At 39.5% G+C, this 19,824-nt stretch overlaps 1 protein-coding gene across 2 annotated transcripts in view; it reads right to left on the reverse strand.

The window, feature by feature from the left end:
• Positions 1-311: 311 nt before the first annotated feature.
• The window catches only part of RORA (RAR related orphan receptor A), a 64,492-nt gene continuing 44,979 nt past the window's right edge, over positions 312-19,824 (reverse strand). Inside the window, exons 3-10 of one of the 2 annotated variants that reach the window (XM_055002791.1) lie at positions 12,925-13,066; positions 11,663-12,058; positions 10,084-10,205; positions 6,586-6,718; positions 5,333-5,440; positions 3,876-3,986; positions 2,723-2,835; positions 312-1,332 (exon numbers count right to left, since the gene is read on the reverse strand). In XM_055002791.1, coding sequence (XP_054858766.1) covers positions 1,168-1,332; positions 2,723-2,835; positions 3,876-3,986; positions 5,333-5,440; positions 6,586-6,718; positions 10,084-10,205; positions 11,663-12,058; positions 12,925-13,066 — 1,290 coding nt within the window. In that variant the 3' untranslated portion in view covers positions 312-1,167. Of the gene's footprint in view, positions 1,333-2,722; positions 2,836-3,875; positions 3,987-5,332; positions 5,441-6,585; positions 6,719-10,083; positions 10,206-11,662; positions 12,059-12,905; positions 13,067-19,824 lie in introns of those variants that run through there. The other variant, XM_055002792.1, reaches the window with a different exon arrangement.

A 19,824-nucleotide genomic window follows, 5' to 3' on the forward strand; every position in this document is an offset into this window, starting at 1 on the left:
CACACTCACACACAAATACTTCAAATGTAAACAAAAGTATTAGGACCAATATTTCCAAAACACAGGTGTCTAAATTTGGTTCTCTGAATCCGTATTTACTCACCCAAAAAATTGGGCTCATTTTAAAAAAGATGCCGATGCAAATCAGTTCATTTTGTTAAGTGATTAAATACAGATTTCTTTGTCCCTATGTCAGCATCACGTTTAAAAGTAACAGGGATTTTTTTCTTATACAACACATTTTTTTTTCTTAAAATACAAAATAAAACTACAAGTTCCGTTTAGAAACTTGTCCCCACCCCTCCCTGCCCAATGACACCCAAATCACTGAAGGTGTTTCATGATATGACCAGCCTCTCTTTAAAAGTAAATGTGGAAACAGCAGCAGTAACACCTTGCAGTGCCCCAAGTCCTTCCAAACCTCCCTCCATTAAACTCGAATTTCTGGTGCACATGCAGCACAACAGTGAACACGCTAGCATATAATTTAAAAGAAAAAGGTGCAAAATGAAAGTGCCTTATCAATTCAACAATAAAAGCTATACCAGTAACTACATTTTATATTAATTAAAACAATATATAAACAATATCTCTTTTGCTATATATAGACTTCATGCCCATTTACCCTGTAATAGATTATAATGCTATTGTTGCTATTGCTATGGACCCTTTTCATGCCATTCTGCCTACTGGCTATCAATGGCAGGGTGAAAAGAAATCGTCCTTCATGAAACAATGAGCAAGCTGTGCAAAACTGACACTGAAGCCTCTGCAGTGCACACCAGTCGCTGGTTTCTAGTTGGAGACGCCGGCCTTACTAACAAAACCTTGTTCTATTGAAAGTCTGTGGGCAGTGAGTTACAAGAAAAAGGAAACCCTCCTGATTTTTAGTACCCTCAATCTGTGTAAACAGAGGTCAAAGACTGAGAAGTTGAGACAGAAAAAGGGTCCGGATCGGTAGGCATAATGGAAATCATATGCATGAGAAAAACAAGTTCAACTTTTGTTTTATTTTTCCCATCCTTTTTGCCTGACCCTGAAGATGTGCAGTGAGTTGGCTCCCTAGGTCTAAGCAGGGCCACATAAAGTGTCTTGGTTTCGTATATCTTTTTTTTCCTTTTTTAAAGTTTGTACTTCAGACATTCTAGAAGTGCTTGGGTGATATGTTTACCCATCAATTTGCATCGCTGGCTCAAATTCTGAAGTGAACAGCTCCTTGTACAATGGAGGAAAATGAAGTCGCACAATGTCTGGATATATTGCTCTAAATGCCATAAGCTTTTCTGTATGTCGCCCGCACAGTGCTCTTAAAGTAGACACTTTGCATATTAGCTGTATTAAAAAAAAGCAAAAATAATTAGGTTTACATACATGACATGTTGTCTTTAATTTTGTTGTTAGAAGTAATGAGAGGGGACCCACTAAGAGTCCAATATGGACATGTGGGGGAGGGGGGACATCACTTTCACCAACATCTCTGACCCTCACCCCCCAACTTTCATACTCTTTGTCACCATTGGTTATTTCTGTTGCTGGCTGTGGTGTTTATATGCACCATTTGGGATTATATAGCAACTCAAAATGCTACCCAATTTTTGTTTTTTTAGTGATGTATGTCCACACATTGCCATTATTGCTTTACCTCTGAATTAGCACTGCTGTTTCTTTTTTCAAAACTAAGGTATTTCTTTAAACGTGGGGCTCCATGAGTTTGTAGGACCATGGCTGGATGTGTGTTTAGATTTGCCAAGCCATTGAGGGTCATTGGCTAACGGCTATAGTAACTTTTTAGAACTTTTAAATTCCCTTATAAGACTCAAGGAGAGTAAAGATCAACAAGTTTTAAAAAAAAATCTACTTAATTTTTAAAAAATTGTTTGTAAAGTTTTAGCATGTAAAAATTACATGGTTTTAAATGAACTCTCAACTTAATGCAAACTTTTTCCTTAAAATTTAACTTAATTGGCCCTCTTAGAAATTTATGAAAGACTGCTTTTCTTTGTTAAATAGTTTTTAAAAAAAAACAGTAGGAGAAAATCTCCATTAGCCACCATATAGCAAAACAGTTCATTTATAGTATGGCTTGATTCTGGCAAAATTTTGTTCTAGCAAAATTTATTCTTCTGCTGGAATAAAAATGTGTCTGACTTTAAGGAGACACAAGATTCCTGCTTGTTTTAATCTAGCAGAGTAACCGTTTATGGTTAGTAACTAACTGCCTGATATCTGTGATTAGGTGGGTACTTATATATCTGACTGCCTGCAAATCAAAGATTATGCACATTTACTTTCCCTCTTATAGAGAACTCTTCTAGTGGTTCTTGTGGTTGTTTTCAGTTTTAAATCACTATATTTTATGTTATTGCAACGAATTATTTAGAAACTAACTAAATAATTAAAAGGAGTTTTTGATTTATATTATCCCTTTCCCCTGGAGATTTAGATTATGAAGTTGTTCTACTATGGTAGGGCTGTAAGAATTGAGTTGGCAATTTCCTACTAAATTGTATCTGACTTCTAATATTGGTCCTTCTTGATGATTCAGAGATGTTGATGGGCAAAATAAGGATCACTCCCATTGCTGATATCCAAATTCTGCTGGTCAGAGGTATTCATTTATAGGCAAATTTGGGAGCCTTTAATATTGGCTCGCAGCAGTTACATTATTCATATCTAAAGTATTCTGTCAACATCAGAGTATGAAAGGGTACATAGCTCTTGCCTTTGTTAAGATTCCATCTTCTCGGTGGTTCTTCTGCAAGACGTGCTGAAGTGCTAACTGAATTTTCTGCTGTAGCTTTTCTATTTTTACCTTCTCCTGAAGCCATGAACGGTCTAAAATGGAAAGAGTACAACATCTGTGTCGTTTTCTCAATGTACAACATGCATTTATTTATCCTATAGCTAATTACCTGTAGCTACTGCCTAATTGCCTTTCGGAATTTTGATCAGTTTGGGTGATATTGCTTGTGCTGAATATCTAATTATACATAAACAGCTAACTCTTAACAATCAAAACATTTACCAATTCTAGAAGATGAATACGCACATGGCTATATAAAAGGCTGCATTAAACAACATATCACTTCCGATATGAACAAATCAGCAATTCTATGCAGTGTGGCCAACAATATATGTAAGCATGCTGCTGTGCAAAACAACATATAATAAGCATGCTCCTGCTACCAGTGGATCCCCCCCTCACCCAAATAAACGACATCATGATGAGCTGACCGCAAGAAAACCTGCTCAGTAAAACTTTTGACTGCAATCATATGCAGCGTTACACATGCATAACTCTAATGGTTGCATTGCTCTTAACACAAGTTTGCTTTCAAAGGGGTAACCTTTCATTCCTGCAGTTTTCTGATACACTGATCCCACAAGCCAACAGGACTGGGCATCATAGCTGATTATGTTTCAGCACCCCCCCCCCCCCGCCAAGGTTCGATGTATATGCTCTACTTTAAGTGAATTCACAGATACCCATTGCTGAGCGACTTTAGCAGCAAGTGATGACTTCAATATTACAGCTCATATACAAAGAAAGCATGCCCGAGTCGCTTTTGCAAGCTCTTGGTGCTTTTTTGTACCAGTAAGACTGTATTAATCAGCAAATGTAATTTTTTTCAGTACTAGAGTTCATGGAATTCACTACTGAATTCAGACAGTTACGTTGCCATCCTTCACCTTCGAACAACTCTCAAGCGTTGATTTTGAAGGGGGGGGGGGAAGTAAGCTTGATGCAGAGGGACCAACAATATGAAGGTGATATCTCACCTTTACAGAGTATCATCAACTATTAAAGAACAGCATTTAAATTATTTTTTCCCATGCAGGGCTAGAGCAAGAAGGTTCAGTGTCTGAAGCCTTACCTGCAGACAATAAAGCAAAGGCAGAAAATAACGCAATCTCGTCTTCAGTAAGGTGCAGAGAACACAAACTTTTTCCAAATTCAAAAACAAAACTAATGAAATCTTCACAACCTGGCCAAAAAAAACAATAATAATAATAATGTCACACAATGTCACTTAATGCAGTAGATAGTTGCACTTTATCTATTTGTTTGTAATACTTGTTTTTATTTATTTGACGTTATTGTAAATCTTGTTTTTCTTTATTTAATTTCAATTCATTTACGCTCCACTTTTCTCCCCAGTGGGGACCCAAAGTGGCTCACGACATTCTTCCCTCCTTCGCTTAACTGTCACAACGACCTTGTGAACTGGCAAGGCTGAGAGTGTGTGACTGGCCCAAGGTCAACCAACAAGCTTCCATGTCAAAGTGGAGATTCAATCCTGGGTCTCCCAGATCCTAGTCCAGATCTAGTTAACGTTTGTATAGCCCAAATTCCTTCTGTGAAACTCCTTCTGGTACACTATAAAGTTGCTGACATTAGTTTAAATACGGGCACTGCCCCCCAGTCACTTTAAAAGACAAGGGCCGTCTTCAGTATTCCATTACAAGTCCTGTATGTTTAAACATATTTATCAGGGGGCCTCTATGCATGACATTAAGCGTGTTGAAATCAGCAGGCATTGGGGGGGGGATGGGCATGAACATACTAACGCAGCCCCACCCTCTGCCAGTGCATGATCGCCAGCTTCTGAGCATGGCGGACGGGAGCATGTGGGCTCTGTCCTGTGGTGAGGAACTCTGCTTTCCAAATGGCCTTTCGTCACAGGGTCAGAGTCTGTACACATAGAGATGTCATGCTCATGTGTGTCGGGGTGCAGGGACGGCACACTCATACCTGCTCCCACCTAATGTGGGTGACACTGTGTGTAGAAGGCTACGGAAACCCAGAGTTGACTGATTGCTAAATTTAGAAAATCACCATTACTTCATTGCCTACAGATAAATTTAAATTCTTCACACAAATTTTTGAATTTCCCCAGGCATAAATGCAGACACAGACAAATCGATAGATTTAAAGATTCGAAAATAAAACCTCTTTTAAAAAATGTTGACTGATGTGGAAGAAGCCACAAACATAGTATTTCAGAAAAATGAAGTTCTTATACTCCTAGTTGCACTCTAAGGTGGTTATAATTTTCTGTCAAGTTACTGCATATATTCTTAAATGACAGAAAATTACTAAAAGTTATCATAATGGCATTTTGTTTGACACCATACATTTTCAAATAATAAATATTTTTCCCTTTTTTATTTTCCAGTCTGGACACAGAAGTTGAGAGAAAGTTTTCTGGAACACTTAGCAAATGTCTCAGTTTGAACTCTCAAGAGAGTTAGTGAGCAATAACTTTAAATATTTTAAATATTTTAAACAAAGGATTAGAACACTTATTTTTATGTACTTTATTTTCCTTACCTAATGACTTGAAGATATCGGGGCTAGCATATTTGCCATCAAAGTACACTGTGTTATTCTGGGAGTCGAAGGCACGGCACATTCTGATAAATACAACTTCTAAAGACCCTGAGCACAAGCAAAAAAACCCTTATTTTACAATTAAGAATAAGAATCATGATAATTTGCTTGTGGTTTATAAACCATTTTCTTTCTACTTCTTTCTAAAATGGACGTAAAACTTGTAACATCTTAAAATATTTCTGCCTCATAAAATCTGTAAAGAAATTCTTGGGGGGGGGATTTAACTTTACTGGGTGTCTGCCCCCAACAGAAATTAACTAACTTCATGATTATGAACATGCAAATTTAGCAATATTGAAATAGTTTATTGAAATGCAGGAATACAGTAATCAAGATACATTTCTCATACAGTATATCAGGTAAAGGTTTCAAGGGCTATTCATGAACGTTTCCTAACAAAAAATATTTTACGAGTAGTTCCAACACACTTTGTTCTGAAGAGGTATAGCAGCAGGGCTAAAACTGATTTCAAGCTGGTTATCAAGTGAATCTGGTTTGATTAGTAAAACTTCTTAGCAGATATAAGGCCCAAATATAAAGAGCTGCCAGTCCTCACTGTCATTGGGTCTAGAATTCAACTCTTACTGGTGTCAAGAGATGCTTATACATGCATTTGGAGTTTCATACAAAGATAATATTCTTTACAATCCATCTAATTTTTAATATTGCACCAAGAAACTAATAGGCTCAGGTTTTCACCAAGAACATTTCAACTTAATACTAGTAGTATTTTTCCCTAACAGCATTAGTTTCAACGGAGCAATTCTGGAACTACTGGTGAATTTATATGGCTTGGATAAGTAATAAAATATTCCTTTGGATTCATCTGCATTGCCAAATCTTAACCGGTGACTGAGGAGGTGATTTTATGCCCTATCATGCCATATGTTAAACTGTATGCAATGAAGAATATATTTAGAATGTTTGGGCTAGCCAGAGCTTTATGAATAGAACATCTACTTGCATTCTGTTTTTAGCAGTCAATTAGCATTCACAAATAGAGCAGTGTGTATTCCCATTCATCAATATAATGGAACTGAACGCTTGTAGTCAAAAAATAAGTGTCTAAGTGTTTATAGAATAAAATTCAAGCAACACCTGCCCTTAAAATGAGTATTAATCTTTGTGCTCATACATAATAAACCTTTGAAGGGCCAAAAATGATTAGCAAGGAAGTTACACCTACGTACCTGCTTTTAAAAGCACAATTTGATCATTTTGACACAATTCCATAAAACCATCAATGCGTTTGGCAAACTCCACCACATACTGTATCGCCTCTGTTATTTTCACCGCACATAATTGCCACATTACCTCTCTCTGCTGTTAAAGAGAAAAAGTATAGGCTGCTATTCCAAGCTGACTTAGAAAATTTCTTAATGGAAGAAGTTAACACGGAACAAACTCCTTACCCGCTCATTTGTACAAATGTTGGGCAGGTGAGCATGAGTAATTATGGTCTGTATGTTTAACCAATGCATTTCAGCAGGGGCATGGGGAGGGGGGGCGTTTGAAAAGCTTGGGGCTTGCTTTTGTACTGTACTGCAGTCTGTGATTAAATCTCCCATGATGGTGTGTTCACATTTACTGCAAGGATACATAGGGTTAACCATAGGGATTTATATGTAACAACAGGTTTTTACAACTAAAGTGTGTTACAGTGAAAATAAAATACTAATATTAGTTCTACTATGAATACAGTACGCAAGATCCAGGAAGTGGTATTTTAATAGTAAATCTCTGACTTGATTGACTGGGTGTAATTCTTACATGTTTTCAGTGAGAATTCTACATGTACTAAAAAGTGGAATATCTTAGCAAAAGCTAGACACTTCAACTGCGTAGCCTTTTATTTAAGCATAGCAATTTATAGGGGGGATCCTTAAATAGAACATACCTGACGTTTAATATGACTCATCAACAGTATCTCCTGGGGAGACTCTCTGGGGCAGGGTCATACTCCCCACGCTGTGGGCATGATCCAGCTCTCCACCATCACCTCTGGACCAGCCCCCTACCTCTTGCTCATTACTAACCCTGTATGTATGCCTTTTGTGACATCTACACGTGTACAGACAATTTGTAGGAAACCATCCCCCCCACTTTAGATTTTCCTTTCTAAAATCAGATTTTTCTGCAAACCTGAGGATTCTCCTAGGTTTGCCAAACCCTAAATCATAGCTGTGGCTGCCCCATTAGGGGGATTTGTCTGTCCACACCAGTGCTACACCCACTCTAGATATAGGGACAGCATTTCACTCACCAACAAACTGTCAAACTAGGATTTCCGGTCCCCTTACCCTCCCAGCAGGAGGAAAGGACCTGGCACTCATGTTTTTCAACATCTTTCCAGGAAGTGACATTGTCGCCCTGCCCTGGGAGTGCACCTGGGAGGCCTCCCCGCTCTTCCCCCCTGCTGGCTAGGTGAGTGGTGGTGGATGATGGATGGTGGGAGCGGGGTATTTCCCACCCCCACCAGGTGATCTGGGATCCCTATGTTAAACCTTAGACATACAAATAGCATGTGTGAATGTGCTTTTGGGTATACTTGGCAACACGCAGAAGCTTTTAAAGAAATTAAAAACTTCTGTATTCTAAGCCTGCCCCATTGATTTATAATAGGCTGCTATTATTATATATGCAGACAAAATGAGGTATCATGAGGTTACATTATTGCTTCAGATCAACAAAAAGTGTCTGTTAGAAACAAATCAGAGAAGAGTTTGGATTTTAGCTAGATGTCATTTAATGATGTGGCAGTCTGGAGTTGGAACTGATACTGTCTTGCAAAGATGCAAAACTGAATCCCCCCCCCCTTTCCAATTTGGCGGTGCATTCTCTTTTGGTGTCATAATTATAAAACAGAATTATATAATTATAGAATGCTGCTACATAAATTTCGTAAACATTTGCCAAACACTCTAAAGCTTCCAGGTACAAATATAAACAAGTCAATCTATCATTAAACACAAGAATAAGAGAAAATACTTAAATCACACTTAGTCTGGAGAAGGGTTGCCAGCCTCTCCCAGAATTACAGCTGATCTCCAAGCCACAGAGATCAGTTCCCCTAGAGAAAATAGCCGCTTTGGAGGGTGAACTCTACGGCATTATATCCTGCTGAAAAACAAGTCTTTTTTCAAGAAACCCTGAACAAAAAGTTGATTAACTTGAGTCAAACAGATTTACAGTGCAATCCTAAGGAGAGTTACTCTAGTCTAAGCCTGTTGATTTCAATGGGCTTAGACTGGAGTAACTCTTCTTAGGATTGTACTATTAAGCTCTAAAGCCCGAATTACTATCAATTCAAATTTTCAGTGGCATAAAAATGTTGTGTGGCAACACAAGCTTCTTCTGCACTGGGGACATAAGTCCTCACTATCCCTGAAGTCAAGCTGAAAGGCATGGAATCAGCTCGTATGTGGCTGTTTGCACCTCTCATGTTTGGTCCGCGTGGCCCCGGGTATTTTGGGGAAGGGGGTCATATTTGGGCAGCTCCATTCTTGCTGGTTATCAGGGTGAGAATTGGGGAGGCCAGTGGGAGGGGGGCAGACAATGACAACCTGCCCACCCTCAACAAGGAGGCAACTTTTGAAAAACTTTCTATTCCCAACAGGTGTGGATGGAAATGGGGGTGAAATTGACAAGCCTCCTCAGCTGGGAGGTGAAATTGACAAATGTTGGTCAATTTCAGTTGTATCAACTGCAAAAAGAATGAAAAGGGAACTTCCCCTCTCCCTGCTTTCAAATCAGCGATTCATCAATCCTGCACTGGTCTTAACAGTTAAAAAAAAGGGGGGGGAGAGGAGATGGAAAGGAGGAGAGAGGGAGTGGCTGGATAGATGAGAGTAGCCAATCACAATGATACGGGCTGGCATGGAATGGGGGAAGAGGGTGGAATATCCAAAAAGAGAATAAAGTGTGTGCACAGGGAAATAGTAGACCACAAAGCAGATTTTTTTCAAAAGTCATCGTATAAGCGCTCCCAGGAAAGCTGCGGAAAAGCTGCAGAGTGGCTAGAGGGACTACTCATGGCAGCAAACCTGGTACAGACAGTCATGAAAACAACACTGTCCTATAGAAACTGAACCAGCGAAATAGACCTGTGCAGACTCGGCTACAGGAGATGCTAACAGAACTAGGAAAAAGTCCTACCACACAGTTTATTAATAACATTAGTTGCTCTTTTTTCCCCATGACAGTACTGATAATTCTTTCAAATTCCTAAGCATGGAGCACCTCTCAGGCTGAGAATCTTGCTAAGCACAAAAACCAAGTGCTTGTCCATGGGTGGGTAAGCTCTCATGAAACTACTAGAGTGAGGGATCACTGCATTTATATCGAGCAAGGGGTAGACTGCAGAGTACTCAAACCTGCAATACATGGCCTCATATCTGGACACACAAACATTCCTTTCCACCAGTTGAGAAGAAAAGATGATTTTCAGACTGCACAAAATGCTGTAGACCAAACAGTGAACAACAAGAGGCGCTGTGGATGAGACCAGAAGTCCACCGAGTCCAGCATCCTGTTTCATATGTTGGCCAACCAGTTGCCCGGGAGAGCCAAGAAACAGGGCACAGAGGGCAAGACTTCCCCCTGATGTTTCCTCCTAGCCACTGTGTTCTTCAAGAAGAACAGCCACAGAAATAATGATGCCATTTTTGGCACGATAGCCAAGACAGTACCTTGTTCTGGTAGTTCTCAATTTCTTCTTGTAGAAAGGTTTGCCATGTTATTTGCTGCAGTTCCTCCCTTAGGTACTGGCAAGTTTCCATGTGTGATTTAGAAATGTTCTGTGCAAGATGTTCTGAAACAGACAGAATGAGCAAGAAGTGGTACGTGTTAAGAAATTTCTCCTTGTACATATTCTGTCCAGCATTAAGCTGCAGACGTTCTGGACAGGAAACTGGTACAACGTTAAAGCGTGGCTCGGATATAAACAGCTATTTCCAGTTGTTTCCATAATTCTTCTTGATAGTATCTACAGCTGAGTGATTCGTGAACTTTGAATCGGAAAAGGCTCGACTTTAACTCCCCTGTCTGAAAGATGTGAAGGCATTAATAGTACACACTTAAAGAGAGTTATTATGCTGCATAAATTGCTATATAAATTATTACTACAGAAATACCATAAAATAAAATGTGGGGGCCAGTTCTGCATGCCATTGGTGTGCAGAATGGAAGACAGGTGGGTCTGACTTATTGGGGCCCAATCCACCAAGAATATTTTCTGCTCAAGCTCAACTGAAATAAATGGGAGCTGCACTAGTTCACAGTGCCCATTTTCAAGGAAGAAGGATTACTGTTTGAAGACAGACTACTATTTGAAATTTCTCCTTTAGCCACCAAAATATCTTGGGCTAATCCTGGTCCCTGTTTGCTTGTTGCAGAATATCAGTAATTCCATTAGCCAGTTAGCCCTCTGTACAGAAAGAATACTTTCCAGTTAAATAGCAGTGCTGTGTATCATTGCTCAGCTAGATAATGCTGCTAGATATTTATTTTAAGAATTACTTCAGGAATGCTGGGGTGCATCTGGAGAGCCAGTTTGCTGTAGGGCTTAAGAGCGGCAGGGACTCCCATCTGGAGAACCGTGTTTGATTCCCCACTCCTCCACTTGAAGCCAGCTGGATGACCTTGGGTCAGTCACAGCTCTCTGAAGCTCTCTCAGCCCCACCCACCTCACAGGGTGGTTTTGTTTTGGGGATAATAACAACATACTTTGTAAGCTGCTCTGAGTGGGCATTCAGTTGTCCTGAAGGGCAGTATATAAATTGAATGTTGTTATTATTATTATCATCATCTGCTCACCTATGGAAAAATCATCATTATAACACAGTGCCAGAATTCATACAGCATCCCATTGCGTGCAGGCATTTAGTGAAAGGAGATTACCCATTTGGCTAATCTGCACATACTCGTACACAACAAGGCCTGTGAAGTGGTCAGTCTAGGAAAATATCCTCCTGGGAAGATCTGTTGATCACTCCAGTGAATGACTGAACAGCAAGCCCAATTTATTGCGATTCAGCAGCAGCCCAAGACTATTGATTTAATTAGGACCATCAGTTCTAGCTAAAGTCAAGATATCAATGCGTTTCACCCTACTGTATAGTACACTGTAGTTAATAATATAGTTGCATGTAGTTACCAAAAGCTCAAAATGTTGCAAGCGCTTCTAGTGAGCCAAGGCTTAAAAAGCATTGCTCTTAAACCAAAGGATAGCACAGCAATTATGTGGGAAATTTCTTCTCTTATTATTACCTAATTCTGCCATGGACACAGTAGGAGAAGTCTCTCCATTTGTAAACGAGCAGTAAGGAAAGAAGCTCGATGCTGGTGTGTAGTCACATATCGGTTCTGGTTTGATTCCATTAATATCAAGCCCCGACTGGTCTGGAGAAGGCTGTATGTCTAAGTAGAAGCTGCTAACTGCAGAGTCTGCTTTGCTACCTTCAGGGGTATGCCCATCAATGTAATTACTGAGGTCCTCGTGCAGCTCCGTGAGCCCGTTCGTAGTGATATTGTATGTGGGTGTCAAAGGTTCTGCCTCTCCAGGCTGCTGTTGGTGATCTCGCTGTTGCTGCTGCATCCGGTGTTTTTGCACTTCTGCATATAAGCTGTCCCTCTGCTTCTTTGACATTCGGCCAAACTTTACAGCTGAAATATATTTACAAGCAATGCAGTTTATCGCTGTCAGTCCCCACCGAGCTCCACCAGCTTAAATTTAACAGACACTACGCTTTCCGGCAGCAACAGTAAAATGCTATGTTAGAAGGACACATCTTAATTAACTCTACGGAATCTATCAAGCAGCCAAAAAACACTTGTGTTTGATCATACAGTTGAACTTGTGTTAGAAGACTGCCATAATTTTACGGTGTTTAGCGTTGACAGAATTTTTAAACAAAGTATGATGTGTATATGAGAAATGTCAAGGTTCTGAGAAGAATGGATGAGGTGGCTCATATAGAACTGGTCATTAAATGGCCAATTCACATATGGAAAAATAAACAAGTGTTAGAGTTTAATCACATGAAATAGACACACAGACATTTAATCTGCATAGCAATCTTGCGTGCCAAATTTAGATAAATGCTGGGTTTCTCTTGATAAAGTAACCCTAATCTGGATCAGTCGTCCAAGAAAGGAAGGCATGGGAGGGAAGAGAGAAGAATGTAAAGATATGGTGGAAAGAAGATATAGGACACCTGCTATATTGTATGAAATTGTGAAGTTCTGGAATTGGAAGCATGTTGAACAAAAATATAACAAATTTACTGAGAACGAAAAAAAAAGTATACATCTACTGTCACATTTCATGATATGATACCATTTGAGTAATGTGAGATACTTGTACGTGTAAATAAGAGTGCAAGGAAGTCACTGGCTGAGCCAAACCAAAATAAATTGACTTATAAGGCACGGTAGATTTCAAGAATAATGTTTTAAGAATGGGATGAGCAAGCAAAAGGCTAAAGAGCGTTGCACGTACAAGACAGCTGACCTGAACTAGTAAAGCTCACCATCTCGAGACATTCCCACAGCAAGGCATTTCTGTAATCGGCAGTGTTGGCAACGATTTCGACTCGTTCGATCAATTAAACAATTCTTCTGACGAGGACAGGAGTACGTGGCATTACTCTGCTGACTCCTCCTGAAAAAACCCTGTAGAACAAATCACAAAAGGGAAGAGGAAGATTTATCAGTGGCAGGCTCCGAAGCGTTAGTAAATTACTCAGAATGGACTTCATGTTTAACTGTGACGCCCATTTATAATATTAAAATAATTCTTGTCCTCAGAGGGGGGGGGGAAACGGACATTAAGAGTATTTATTAATATCTGCATATAAACAATTAGCTATAAAAGGGGGGGGTTGCACATTTTGGATATATGCATGTAAGGACTGGAGTCAGGGAAACTATCAGCTATCTGTGGTCTGGTAAATGTCTGCATTTAGCTAGACACATTCGTTTTTAAGAGCCCGAAGTAGTTTCCCATAGTGTATACTTAAGTGTGCCGCTGTCACATCTGATCAAACTGGTTTGGATGGTTTTGAAACAATATTTATCAGAGAAGAAAGTGAGATGAACGCTGCTAATGGTGCACACAACCTCTCTCTTAGACAGCTTCAACTATCTGCTGTTTCCGCCCTGTATAAATTAGATGTAAACCACAGCCACAGAAATATAGTGAGATGTGCCCAGCCACAGCAGCCGACCCAGCTGCCCTGAAGGACCGACGAACCAAGTATGAAGGCCGAGGACTCTCCCCAAAGTTATTTCCTAGCGCTGGTGTTGAGGTTTCTTGCCTCTGAACTTTAGACATCATGGCTAGTTTGCTTTGCATACTAAGGATTCAGATTCATTCTCTGTCACTTTCAATTAAAAATAATTCAGGTAGAACGGCTAGGAAAGGTTCTTAATCTGAGCAAAGAACTGCTGCCAGCCAATGAAAAGAGACAGGACTATGAAATACAGGCCACTGGTCTGGTATATGTTAAGATGAAGCATTTCCTTACAGTAACTTAATAAGTTAAGGGTCACAAGCAAGGTACCATGAGAGAGAGATTACTTCCTGAAAATATAAATAAAGGCTTTTAGTTGACAACCAAGAATGCCATTGGATAGTTTATGCTTCATTTTACTTTAGATGCTGATACCAGAGTATAAAAGACAGGCACCATTTCTCATTTGTGAGTGTAAGGGACAACAATGTGGAATAGTGGATCGTCTGTGATTGTGGAAACCGGGGTTCAAATCAGTACCTGTGAAGCTTGCTGGGTGACTTTGGACCAGTCATATCCTCTCAGTCCAACCTATCTGACAAGGCTGTTTTGAGGATAAGATGGGGAAAGGAAAACCATATACCATCCTGAGTTCAGGAAAACTGCTCTGAGTTCCTTGGAGAAAGGGCAGAAGAGAAAGTACTAGATAGGTCCTATCCATTCCCTGTGTATTGTGGGTTAAAACTGACCATTACATTTGTTTCAGGTTGGTAGCCATGTTGATTTGTAGTAGAAGAGCAAGATTCAGGTTCAGTAGGAACTTAGAGACCAACTAGATTTCCAGGCTGTGAGCTTTCGAAAGTCAAAATTCCCTTCGTCAGACACATAAAGTGGAAAAGGGTAGAAGTCTTTAAAATCTAGGTAGAGGGCGGGAGGGGTATTGTAAATTAGATTGTCAAGAAGCTAGCTATAATATATATTATAATTAGGTTGATAAAACAGGTGCAAAGTGAGTAAAATTGGCATCTGTATTGTGAGAAAAATCCTTTGTCCTGATTCAACCCTGGGGATCCATTGTTCCAAATTTGCTAATGGACTCAGTTTCAGCAATCTCATGTCATTTTCCTTTGAAGTTTCTCTGCTTGAGAACTACTACTCTGAGGTCAGTGATGGAATGTCCTAGTTTTTGAATGTTGTGGTTTTTGATATCAGATTTGTGTCCATTCCTTCTTTTGCAAAGGGACTGACCTGTTTGTCCAATATAGAGAGCTGAAGGACATTGTTTGACATTTGATTGCATATATAATGTTGTAAGATGAACAAATGAATGAGCCGGAGATGGTATAGCTGGTGTTGTCAGGTCCCGTGATTGTGTTTTTGGAGTGAATATGGGGACAGAGTTGGTAACTTAGTTTATTGCAGGCCCTGGTCCTAGAGTTCATGGCCATCTTGGGATGTGCATGCATTGTTGTGAGTCAGGAGTTTAGGTTGGGCAAGAAAAGCTTTGCCTCCCAATGCCTGTGAGAGCAGGATCATTGTCAGCATAGGTTGCAGGTCATTAATGATGTGTTGAACTGATTTGAGCTGGAAGCTGTATGTGACCACCAGTGGTGAAATCTAGTTGGTCTCTAAGGTGCTCCTGGACTCGAATCTTGTGTTTCATTTGTGGAACTCTCTCCCTGCTGCCTGCTGAGTGCTAGGAGCTAGGCAAAACTTTTTACTTTTCCAGGCTTTTAATGGAGCTCTGTTTTTATTGCCTCCCATTATTTTATTTTTTTACATTATTTATAGGTTGCTTTTCTCACTGAGACTCAGTGCAGATTTCATAGTTTTCAGTTGGTTTGTTGATTTTGTGGTTCCTTTTACTTATTTGGACTTTCTGGCCCTTTATTTTATAATTTAAATTTTTTAAAGTTATTTATAAGCTTCCTCAAGAATTCTGTGGATTTGTAGCCAGAGTAGAAATTTGTTAAACAAACAAAGAACATTCACAGTTGGTGCATCACAGTGAGTACAGAGCATGCCTGGTAACCATCAAGTAGAGTGGGGGAAATTCCCTTCCAAACTCAAAAAAGAGCAGGCATTCACACCCTGACTAAGCAATTCCATTCACTCAATACATGAGTGGATCTGCTCCTCCAATAAGAACTATCTTACAATCAAAATGACTATTCTAGAGTTGGATACAAACATTTTAAGCAGCAATAGCTAAAGTAATGGTTAAGGAAACTTTTCTCCAATGTTTAGACTTACTCAGATTGCTTGTCTAATGGTTTTATCAACAAAATGTAAGAGTGTGGTATGGATTGCAATAAGATAATGTTAATGTGTAATTTTGGTATCTGGGACGCCTTAATTACAAAAAATTAATTGGGGCTAATAGCTTTGTTCAGCATGTCCTACTGAGGGACAGGACTGGAGGCCACTGCTAGTCCGTTTAAAGTTCACTCTATATGTCAAAATTACAAGGGACCATCCAACTAAGAGAACCGACAAACAGCGAATGGCTAATATAAAGGATTTAATAAAGAAATGTACTGTTCTTAGTTTTTTGGAGAAAAATAGTATTGATTTGGTGAAAGAGATTAATTCATTTACATAAAATATTTATACTCTGCCTTTTGGTCTGTTGTTGTAGGTCTCCTTGTTGATCAATGCCATTAAAAAGTAGAATAAAAATATCAATCACAAAAAAATAACAGAACAAAAAGCAAGTATGTTATTTGTTTATTTTATATTAGCCCTTTTGTTGATGTCCTAGGCCTTTGTTTATCTGTATATTTTCTTGTATAAATGGTAAACAAATCTTATAAATAAGACTTAAAACAATGTACTGGTAGCAAATCATCAATGTAATAAAATCATCTTGTGCAATCTTCAGAGAGCTTATTGAGCCCCAGCGACTCTCTGAAAAACCGTAATTTTTGACTCTCACACATGTTGCTTCCGAGGGCAATCTTCAGCATATAAGACTACATTTGATTAATCAAAATATGATCCCTTTGAGATTTTGTTGAACTTCTTAAAAAGTCTGCAATATATAATCTTTTATTGAAAACTTATTAATAGCAACGAAGATTATGGTTGCAAAAAACTGCCTGGCCATGGCGTAGCACGGACTGGTTCAGAAAAGCTTTTCAAAGGCTTTCGGACTATCTGATTCTGTACCACCTTTGCACAGCTGCTGTAATATCTAGGTGGGAAAAGGATGGAAACCTTCCCTGCCAGGTCTGCGCCACCTCACCCAGCCCTGACAGGTTTAAAAGTATCAAATGGTATTGTTTTTATTGTAAGCCCCAATGGTAACTGTTATGACTGAAAAGTGGTCTATAAATATGGTAAACAATCAATCAACAAAATTAACTACTTGTGAAATATGGTTGTGAAAGGGGAATTGCTGCAGAGAGAAGTTCCATTCATTATACACAGAAATAACCATTGCAACAGTTGTCAATTAAAGAGGCATTTGTTTTCTGTTTGGTAATGTGAGGGTGTCATAAGGAGTGGGGAAAACACACTTCTATGCCGTTTGGATGGCAGAAGGGTTGCCTCTCCCGCCCCACTGCTTTCTGAGCCTGGCAAAGACTGGAACCACTGAGCTCGTATTTGGTCTTTTGACAATTTTCGTTTAATGAATTGATTCCTACAGTTCATTAACATGCCCACTTCCACTTCTGTATACACATATGTCTTAATTAGCTGCTCATTGGCTGTTTAATTACAAGAAAACAGCTGACAGCTGCCTTGTTGCATCCTAATGGCAGACACTCTGGAAGAGATACACACCAGCCCATGACAACAAAGACTTATTCATAATCCCATGATTTATGGCCAACAGTCACACATTTCCACGTATCATTACATTTCACAATATTCTAGTAATTGCCAATTAGGGACTAGATAGTGTTTTCCCCCTTCATCCTTTTGCATTTCCTAAACCAAACTCTTTATTTTTAAAGTATAGAAGGCAAAATACTAAATCTGGATTCCTGTTCATAGAATTTGGGACTGTATTGCAACAAATTTTGAAATATTTTACGTAGAAATCTTGGTCCACTGTATATGGGACACCAATTATTTTTTTATCCTTTAATTCCAGTTAAGCAGCTGTAAATGCACGTTTATTATTTGTTAACTGTAGAAACTTCAAATGTGAATGAGCCGCCATAGTCACTCCAGAGAGATTTTCTGTACCACCTAATAATGTCAGCTCAAGGTCACTGTTTTTCAGCAGGGACAGTGCAAACACTAGCAGTCATCAAGTATTGGTAATCAAGAGAGGAAACTGAATGTGTAAACTTTAGTCAAGAAATACAAGATGACCAAGTCTGACAGTGCTTTATAGGAGGAGTAGGGGAACTAAATTATTTTTATAAAAGTTCCTTACATTTGAGTTTAATGTTCCCATGCTTAAAATCTCTCAACAGTTAAGGAGTTAGCTAATCACTGCAAATTGATCCCGACTATGCACTCTTACATCAGAAAAAGGGGGCCTAGCCTAGCATTTGGATTTCTTCTTGTTTTCAAATTCTTGCAATCCATACCTATTGTATTGTTCACTGAATGTCTCAAGAATTGATCGGTCTTGACTTGCACTGTGTAATCTGCCTTGAGTCTCAGTGAGAAAGGCGGACTATAAATAGCAAATAAATAAACAGCAAGTATCAGGTGGTTGACCCCGCCCTGGAGAGTGATGGTGTATTGCTATGTCAACCTTATTCAGAGTTTTAGTGCAACAGACGGGGATTTGCCCATAGTAAAGAGTCCAGTAGCACCTTTGAGACTAACCAACTTTATTGTAGCATAAGCTGTCGAGAACTACAGCTCTCTTCGTCAGATGCATGTGGTTCTCGAAAGCTTATGCTATAATAAAGTTGGTTAGTCTTAAAGGTGCTACTGGACTCTATTATTTTGCATCTACAGACTAACACGGCTAACTTCTCTGGATTTGCCCATGAAATTCTGGGTTTCTAAGCCACTGTACCCATGTAACAATCCAACTAAGGCCCACTTCACCATGGATTCAGTGCTCAGAGCCCTCAGCCTTTAACAAAGGGCTGCAGGAAGCATAAACAGGGAAAGTGGGGAGAAATGACACAACCACAATCACTGAGCATTCCGTGGCATCTATCATGCTTATGGAAATCTGTTCAAAGTTGAACTTGTGAGCTTATACAGAGAAAGCTAGGAAACAAAAGGAAGGAAAGAAAAGGCTGAGGAAGTCGCTGCTTGGCACAAACTGATCTGATGAGGGCCTGGTGAGGCAGGGATAAAAGGAAAGGGAACTTTACTGTCTTGTCAGAAGCCCACTGTATAGCTACAAGCTGCTCTCAAAAACTGTCTTTAGCCCATAAGAGTGATGCGAGACTGAAGGCAACCAGAGTCTGACATAAGGATGTGGGCATTTGCTACAAACGAGGTCATAGGGTGTGTCAGAATAACTCATTTGGAATGTAGCCAAGAGCAACATCATTGTAAATATATGTGCTTTGCAATTTTTGTCTTGGAAACAGACAGTATCTGCACTGCTACAATATTAGTGATGTGGAACCGCAGATATTCTCTCTTTTTCCTCTCAAAATGAACTAGATATATTTCAAAGGACAGGGTAAAACGTAACAACGTATACTGATAAATACTGATGAGAGAACAAGTTCCATCATTTCACTCTCAGAACTTTGCTCCCTGTTATGCTACTTCAGCAAAGCCCAACACAATACCATATGGAACAACCACCTCGCATAAAATGTATGCTAAGTTATTTTTCTCCTATGTCGTCTGGCAAAAGAACAATTAGCCTGAAGATGCCTTGAGAATGGCAGTGGCATCGGTTCATGGTTGTGCATCTGTAGGAACTTGAACTTTCTTTTGGACAGCAGAACTGATCAAGGTGAGAGTCACAAAGCACTTGGCCTTGGCCATGGGATACAATGGCCAGTAGTAGTCAGAATGTTTGCGCCTTCAAATTTCCATTCTTAAAACCCTCCAATTCTATTTTAAGAATCAGCAAAGCTTGCAAATTAGTGAAGTGTAGGTGAGCAGTGTAAAGGTTTGGTTTCTTTTGGTTTATCCCGCTGGACGCATATGCAGGTAGTATGTCCATAGGCCCTGTTCTCTGAAGCTCCCAGGGATATGTCAGGTAGCCATTTCATGGCTCTTCTCTTTAATTTAAATTTTAGAAACTGAAGCTAAGAGTCT

The sequence above is a fragment of the Eublepharis macularius genome, chromosome 18, assembly GCF_028583425.1.
Source record: "Eublepharis macularius isolate TG4126 chromosome 18, MPM_Emac_v1.0, whole genome shotgun sequence".
Taxonomy (NCBI): domain Eukaryota; kingdom Metazoa; phylum Chordata; class Lepidosauria; order Squamata; family Eublepharidae; genus Eublepharis; species Eublepharis macularius.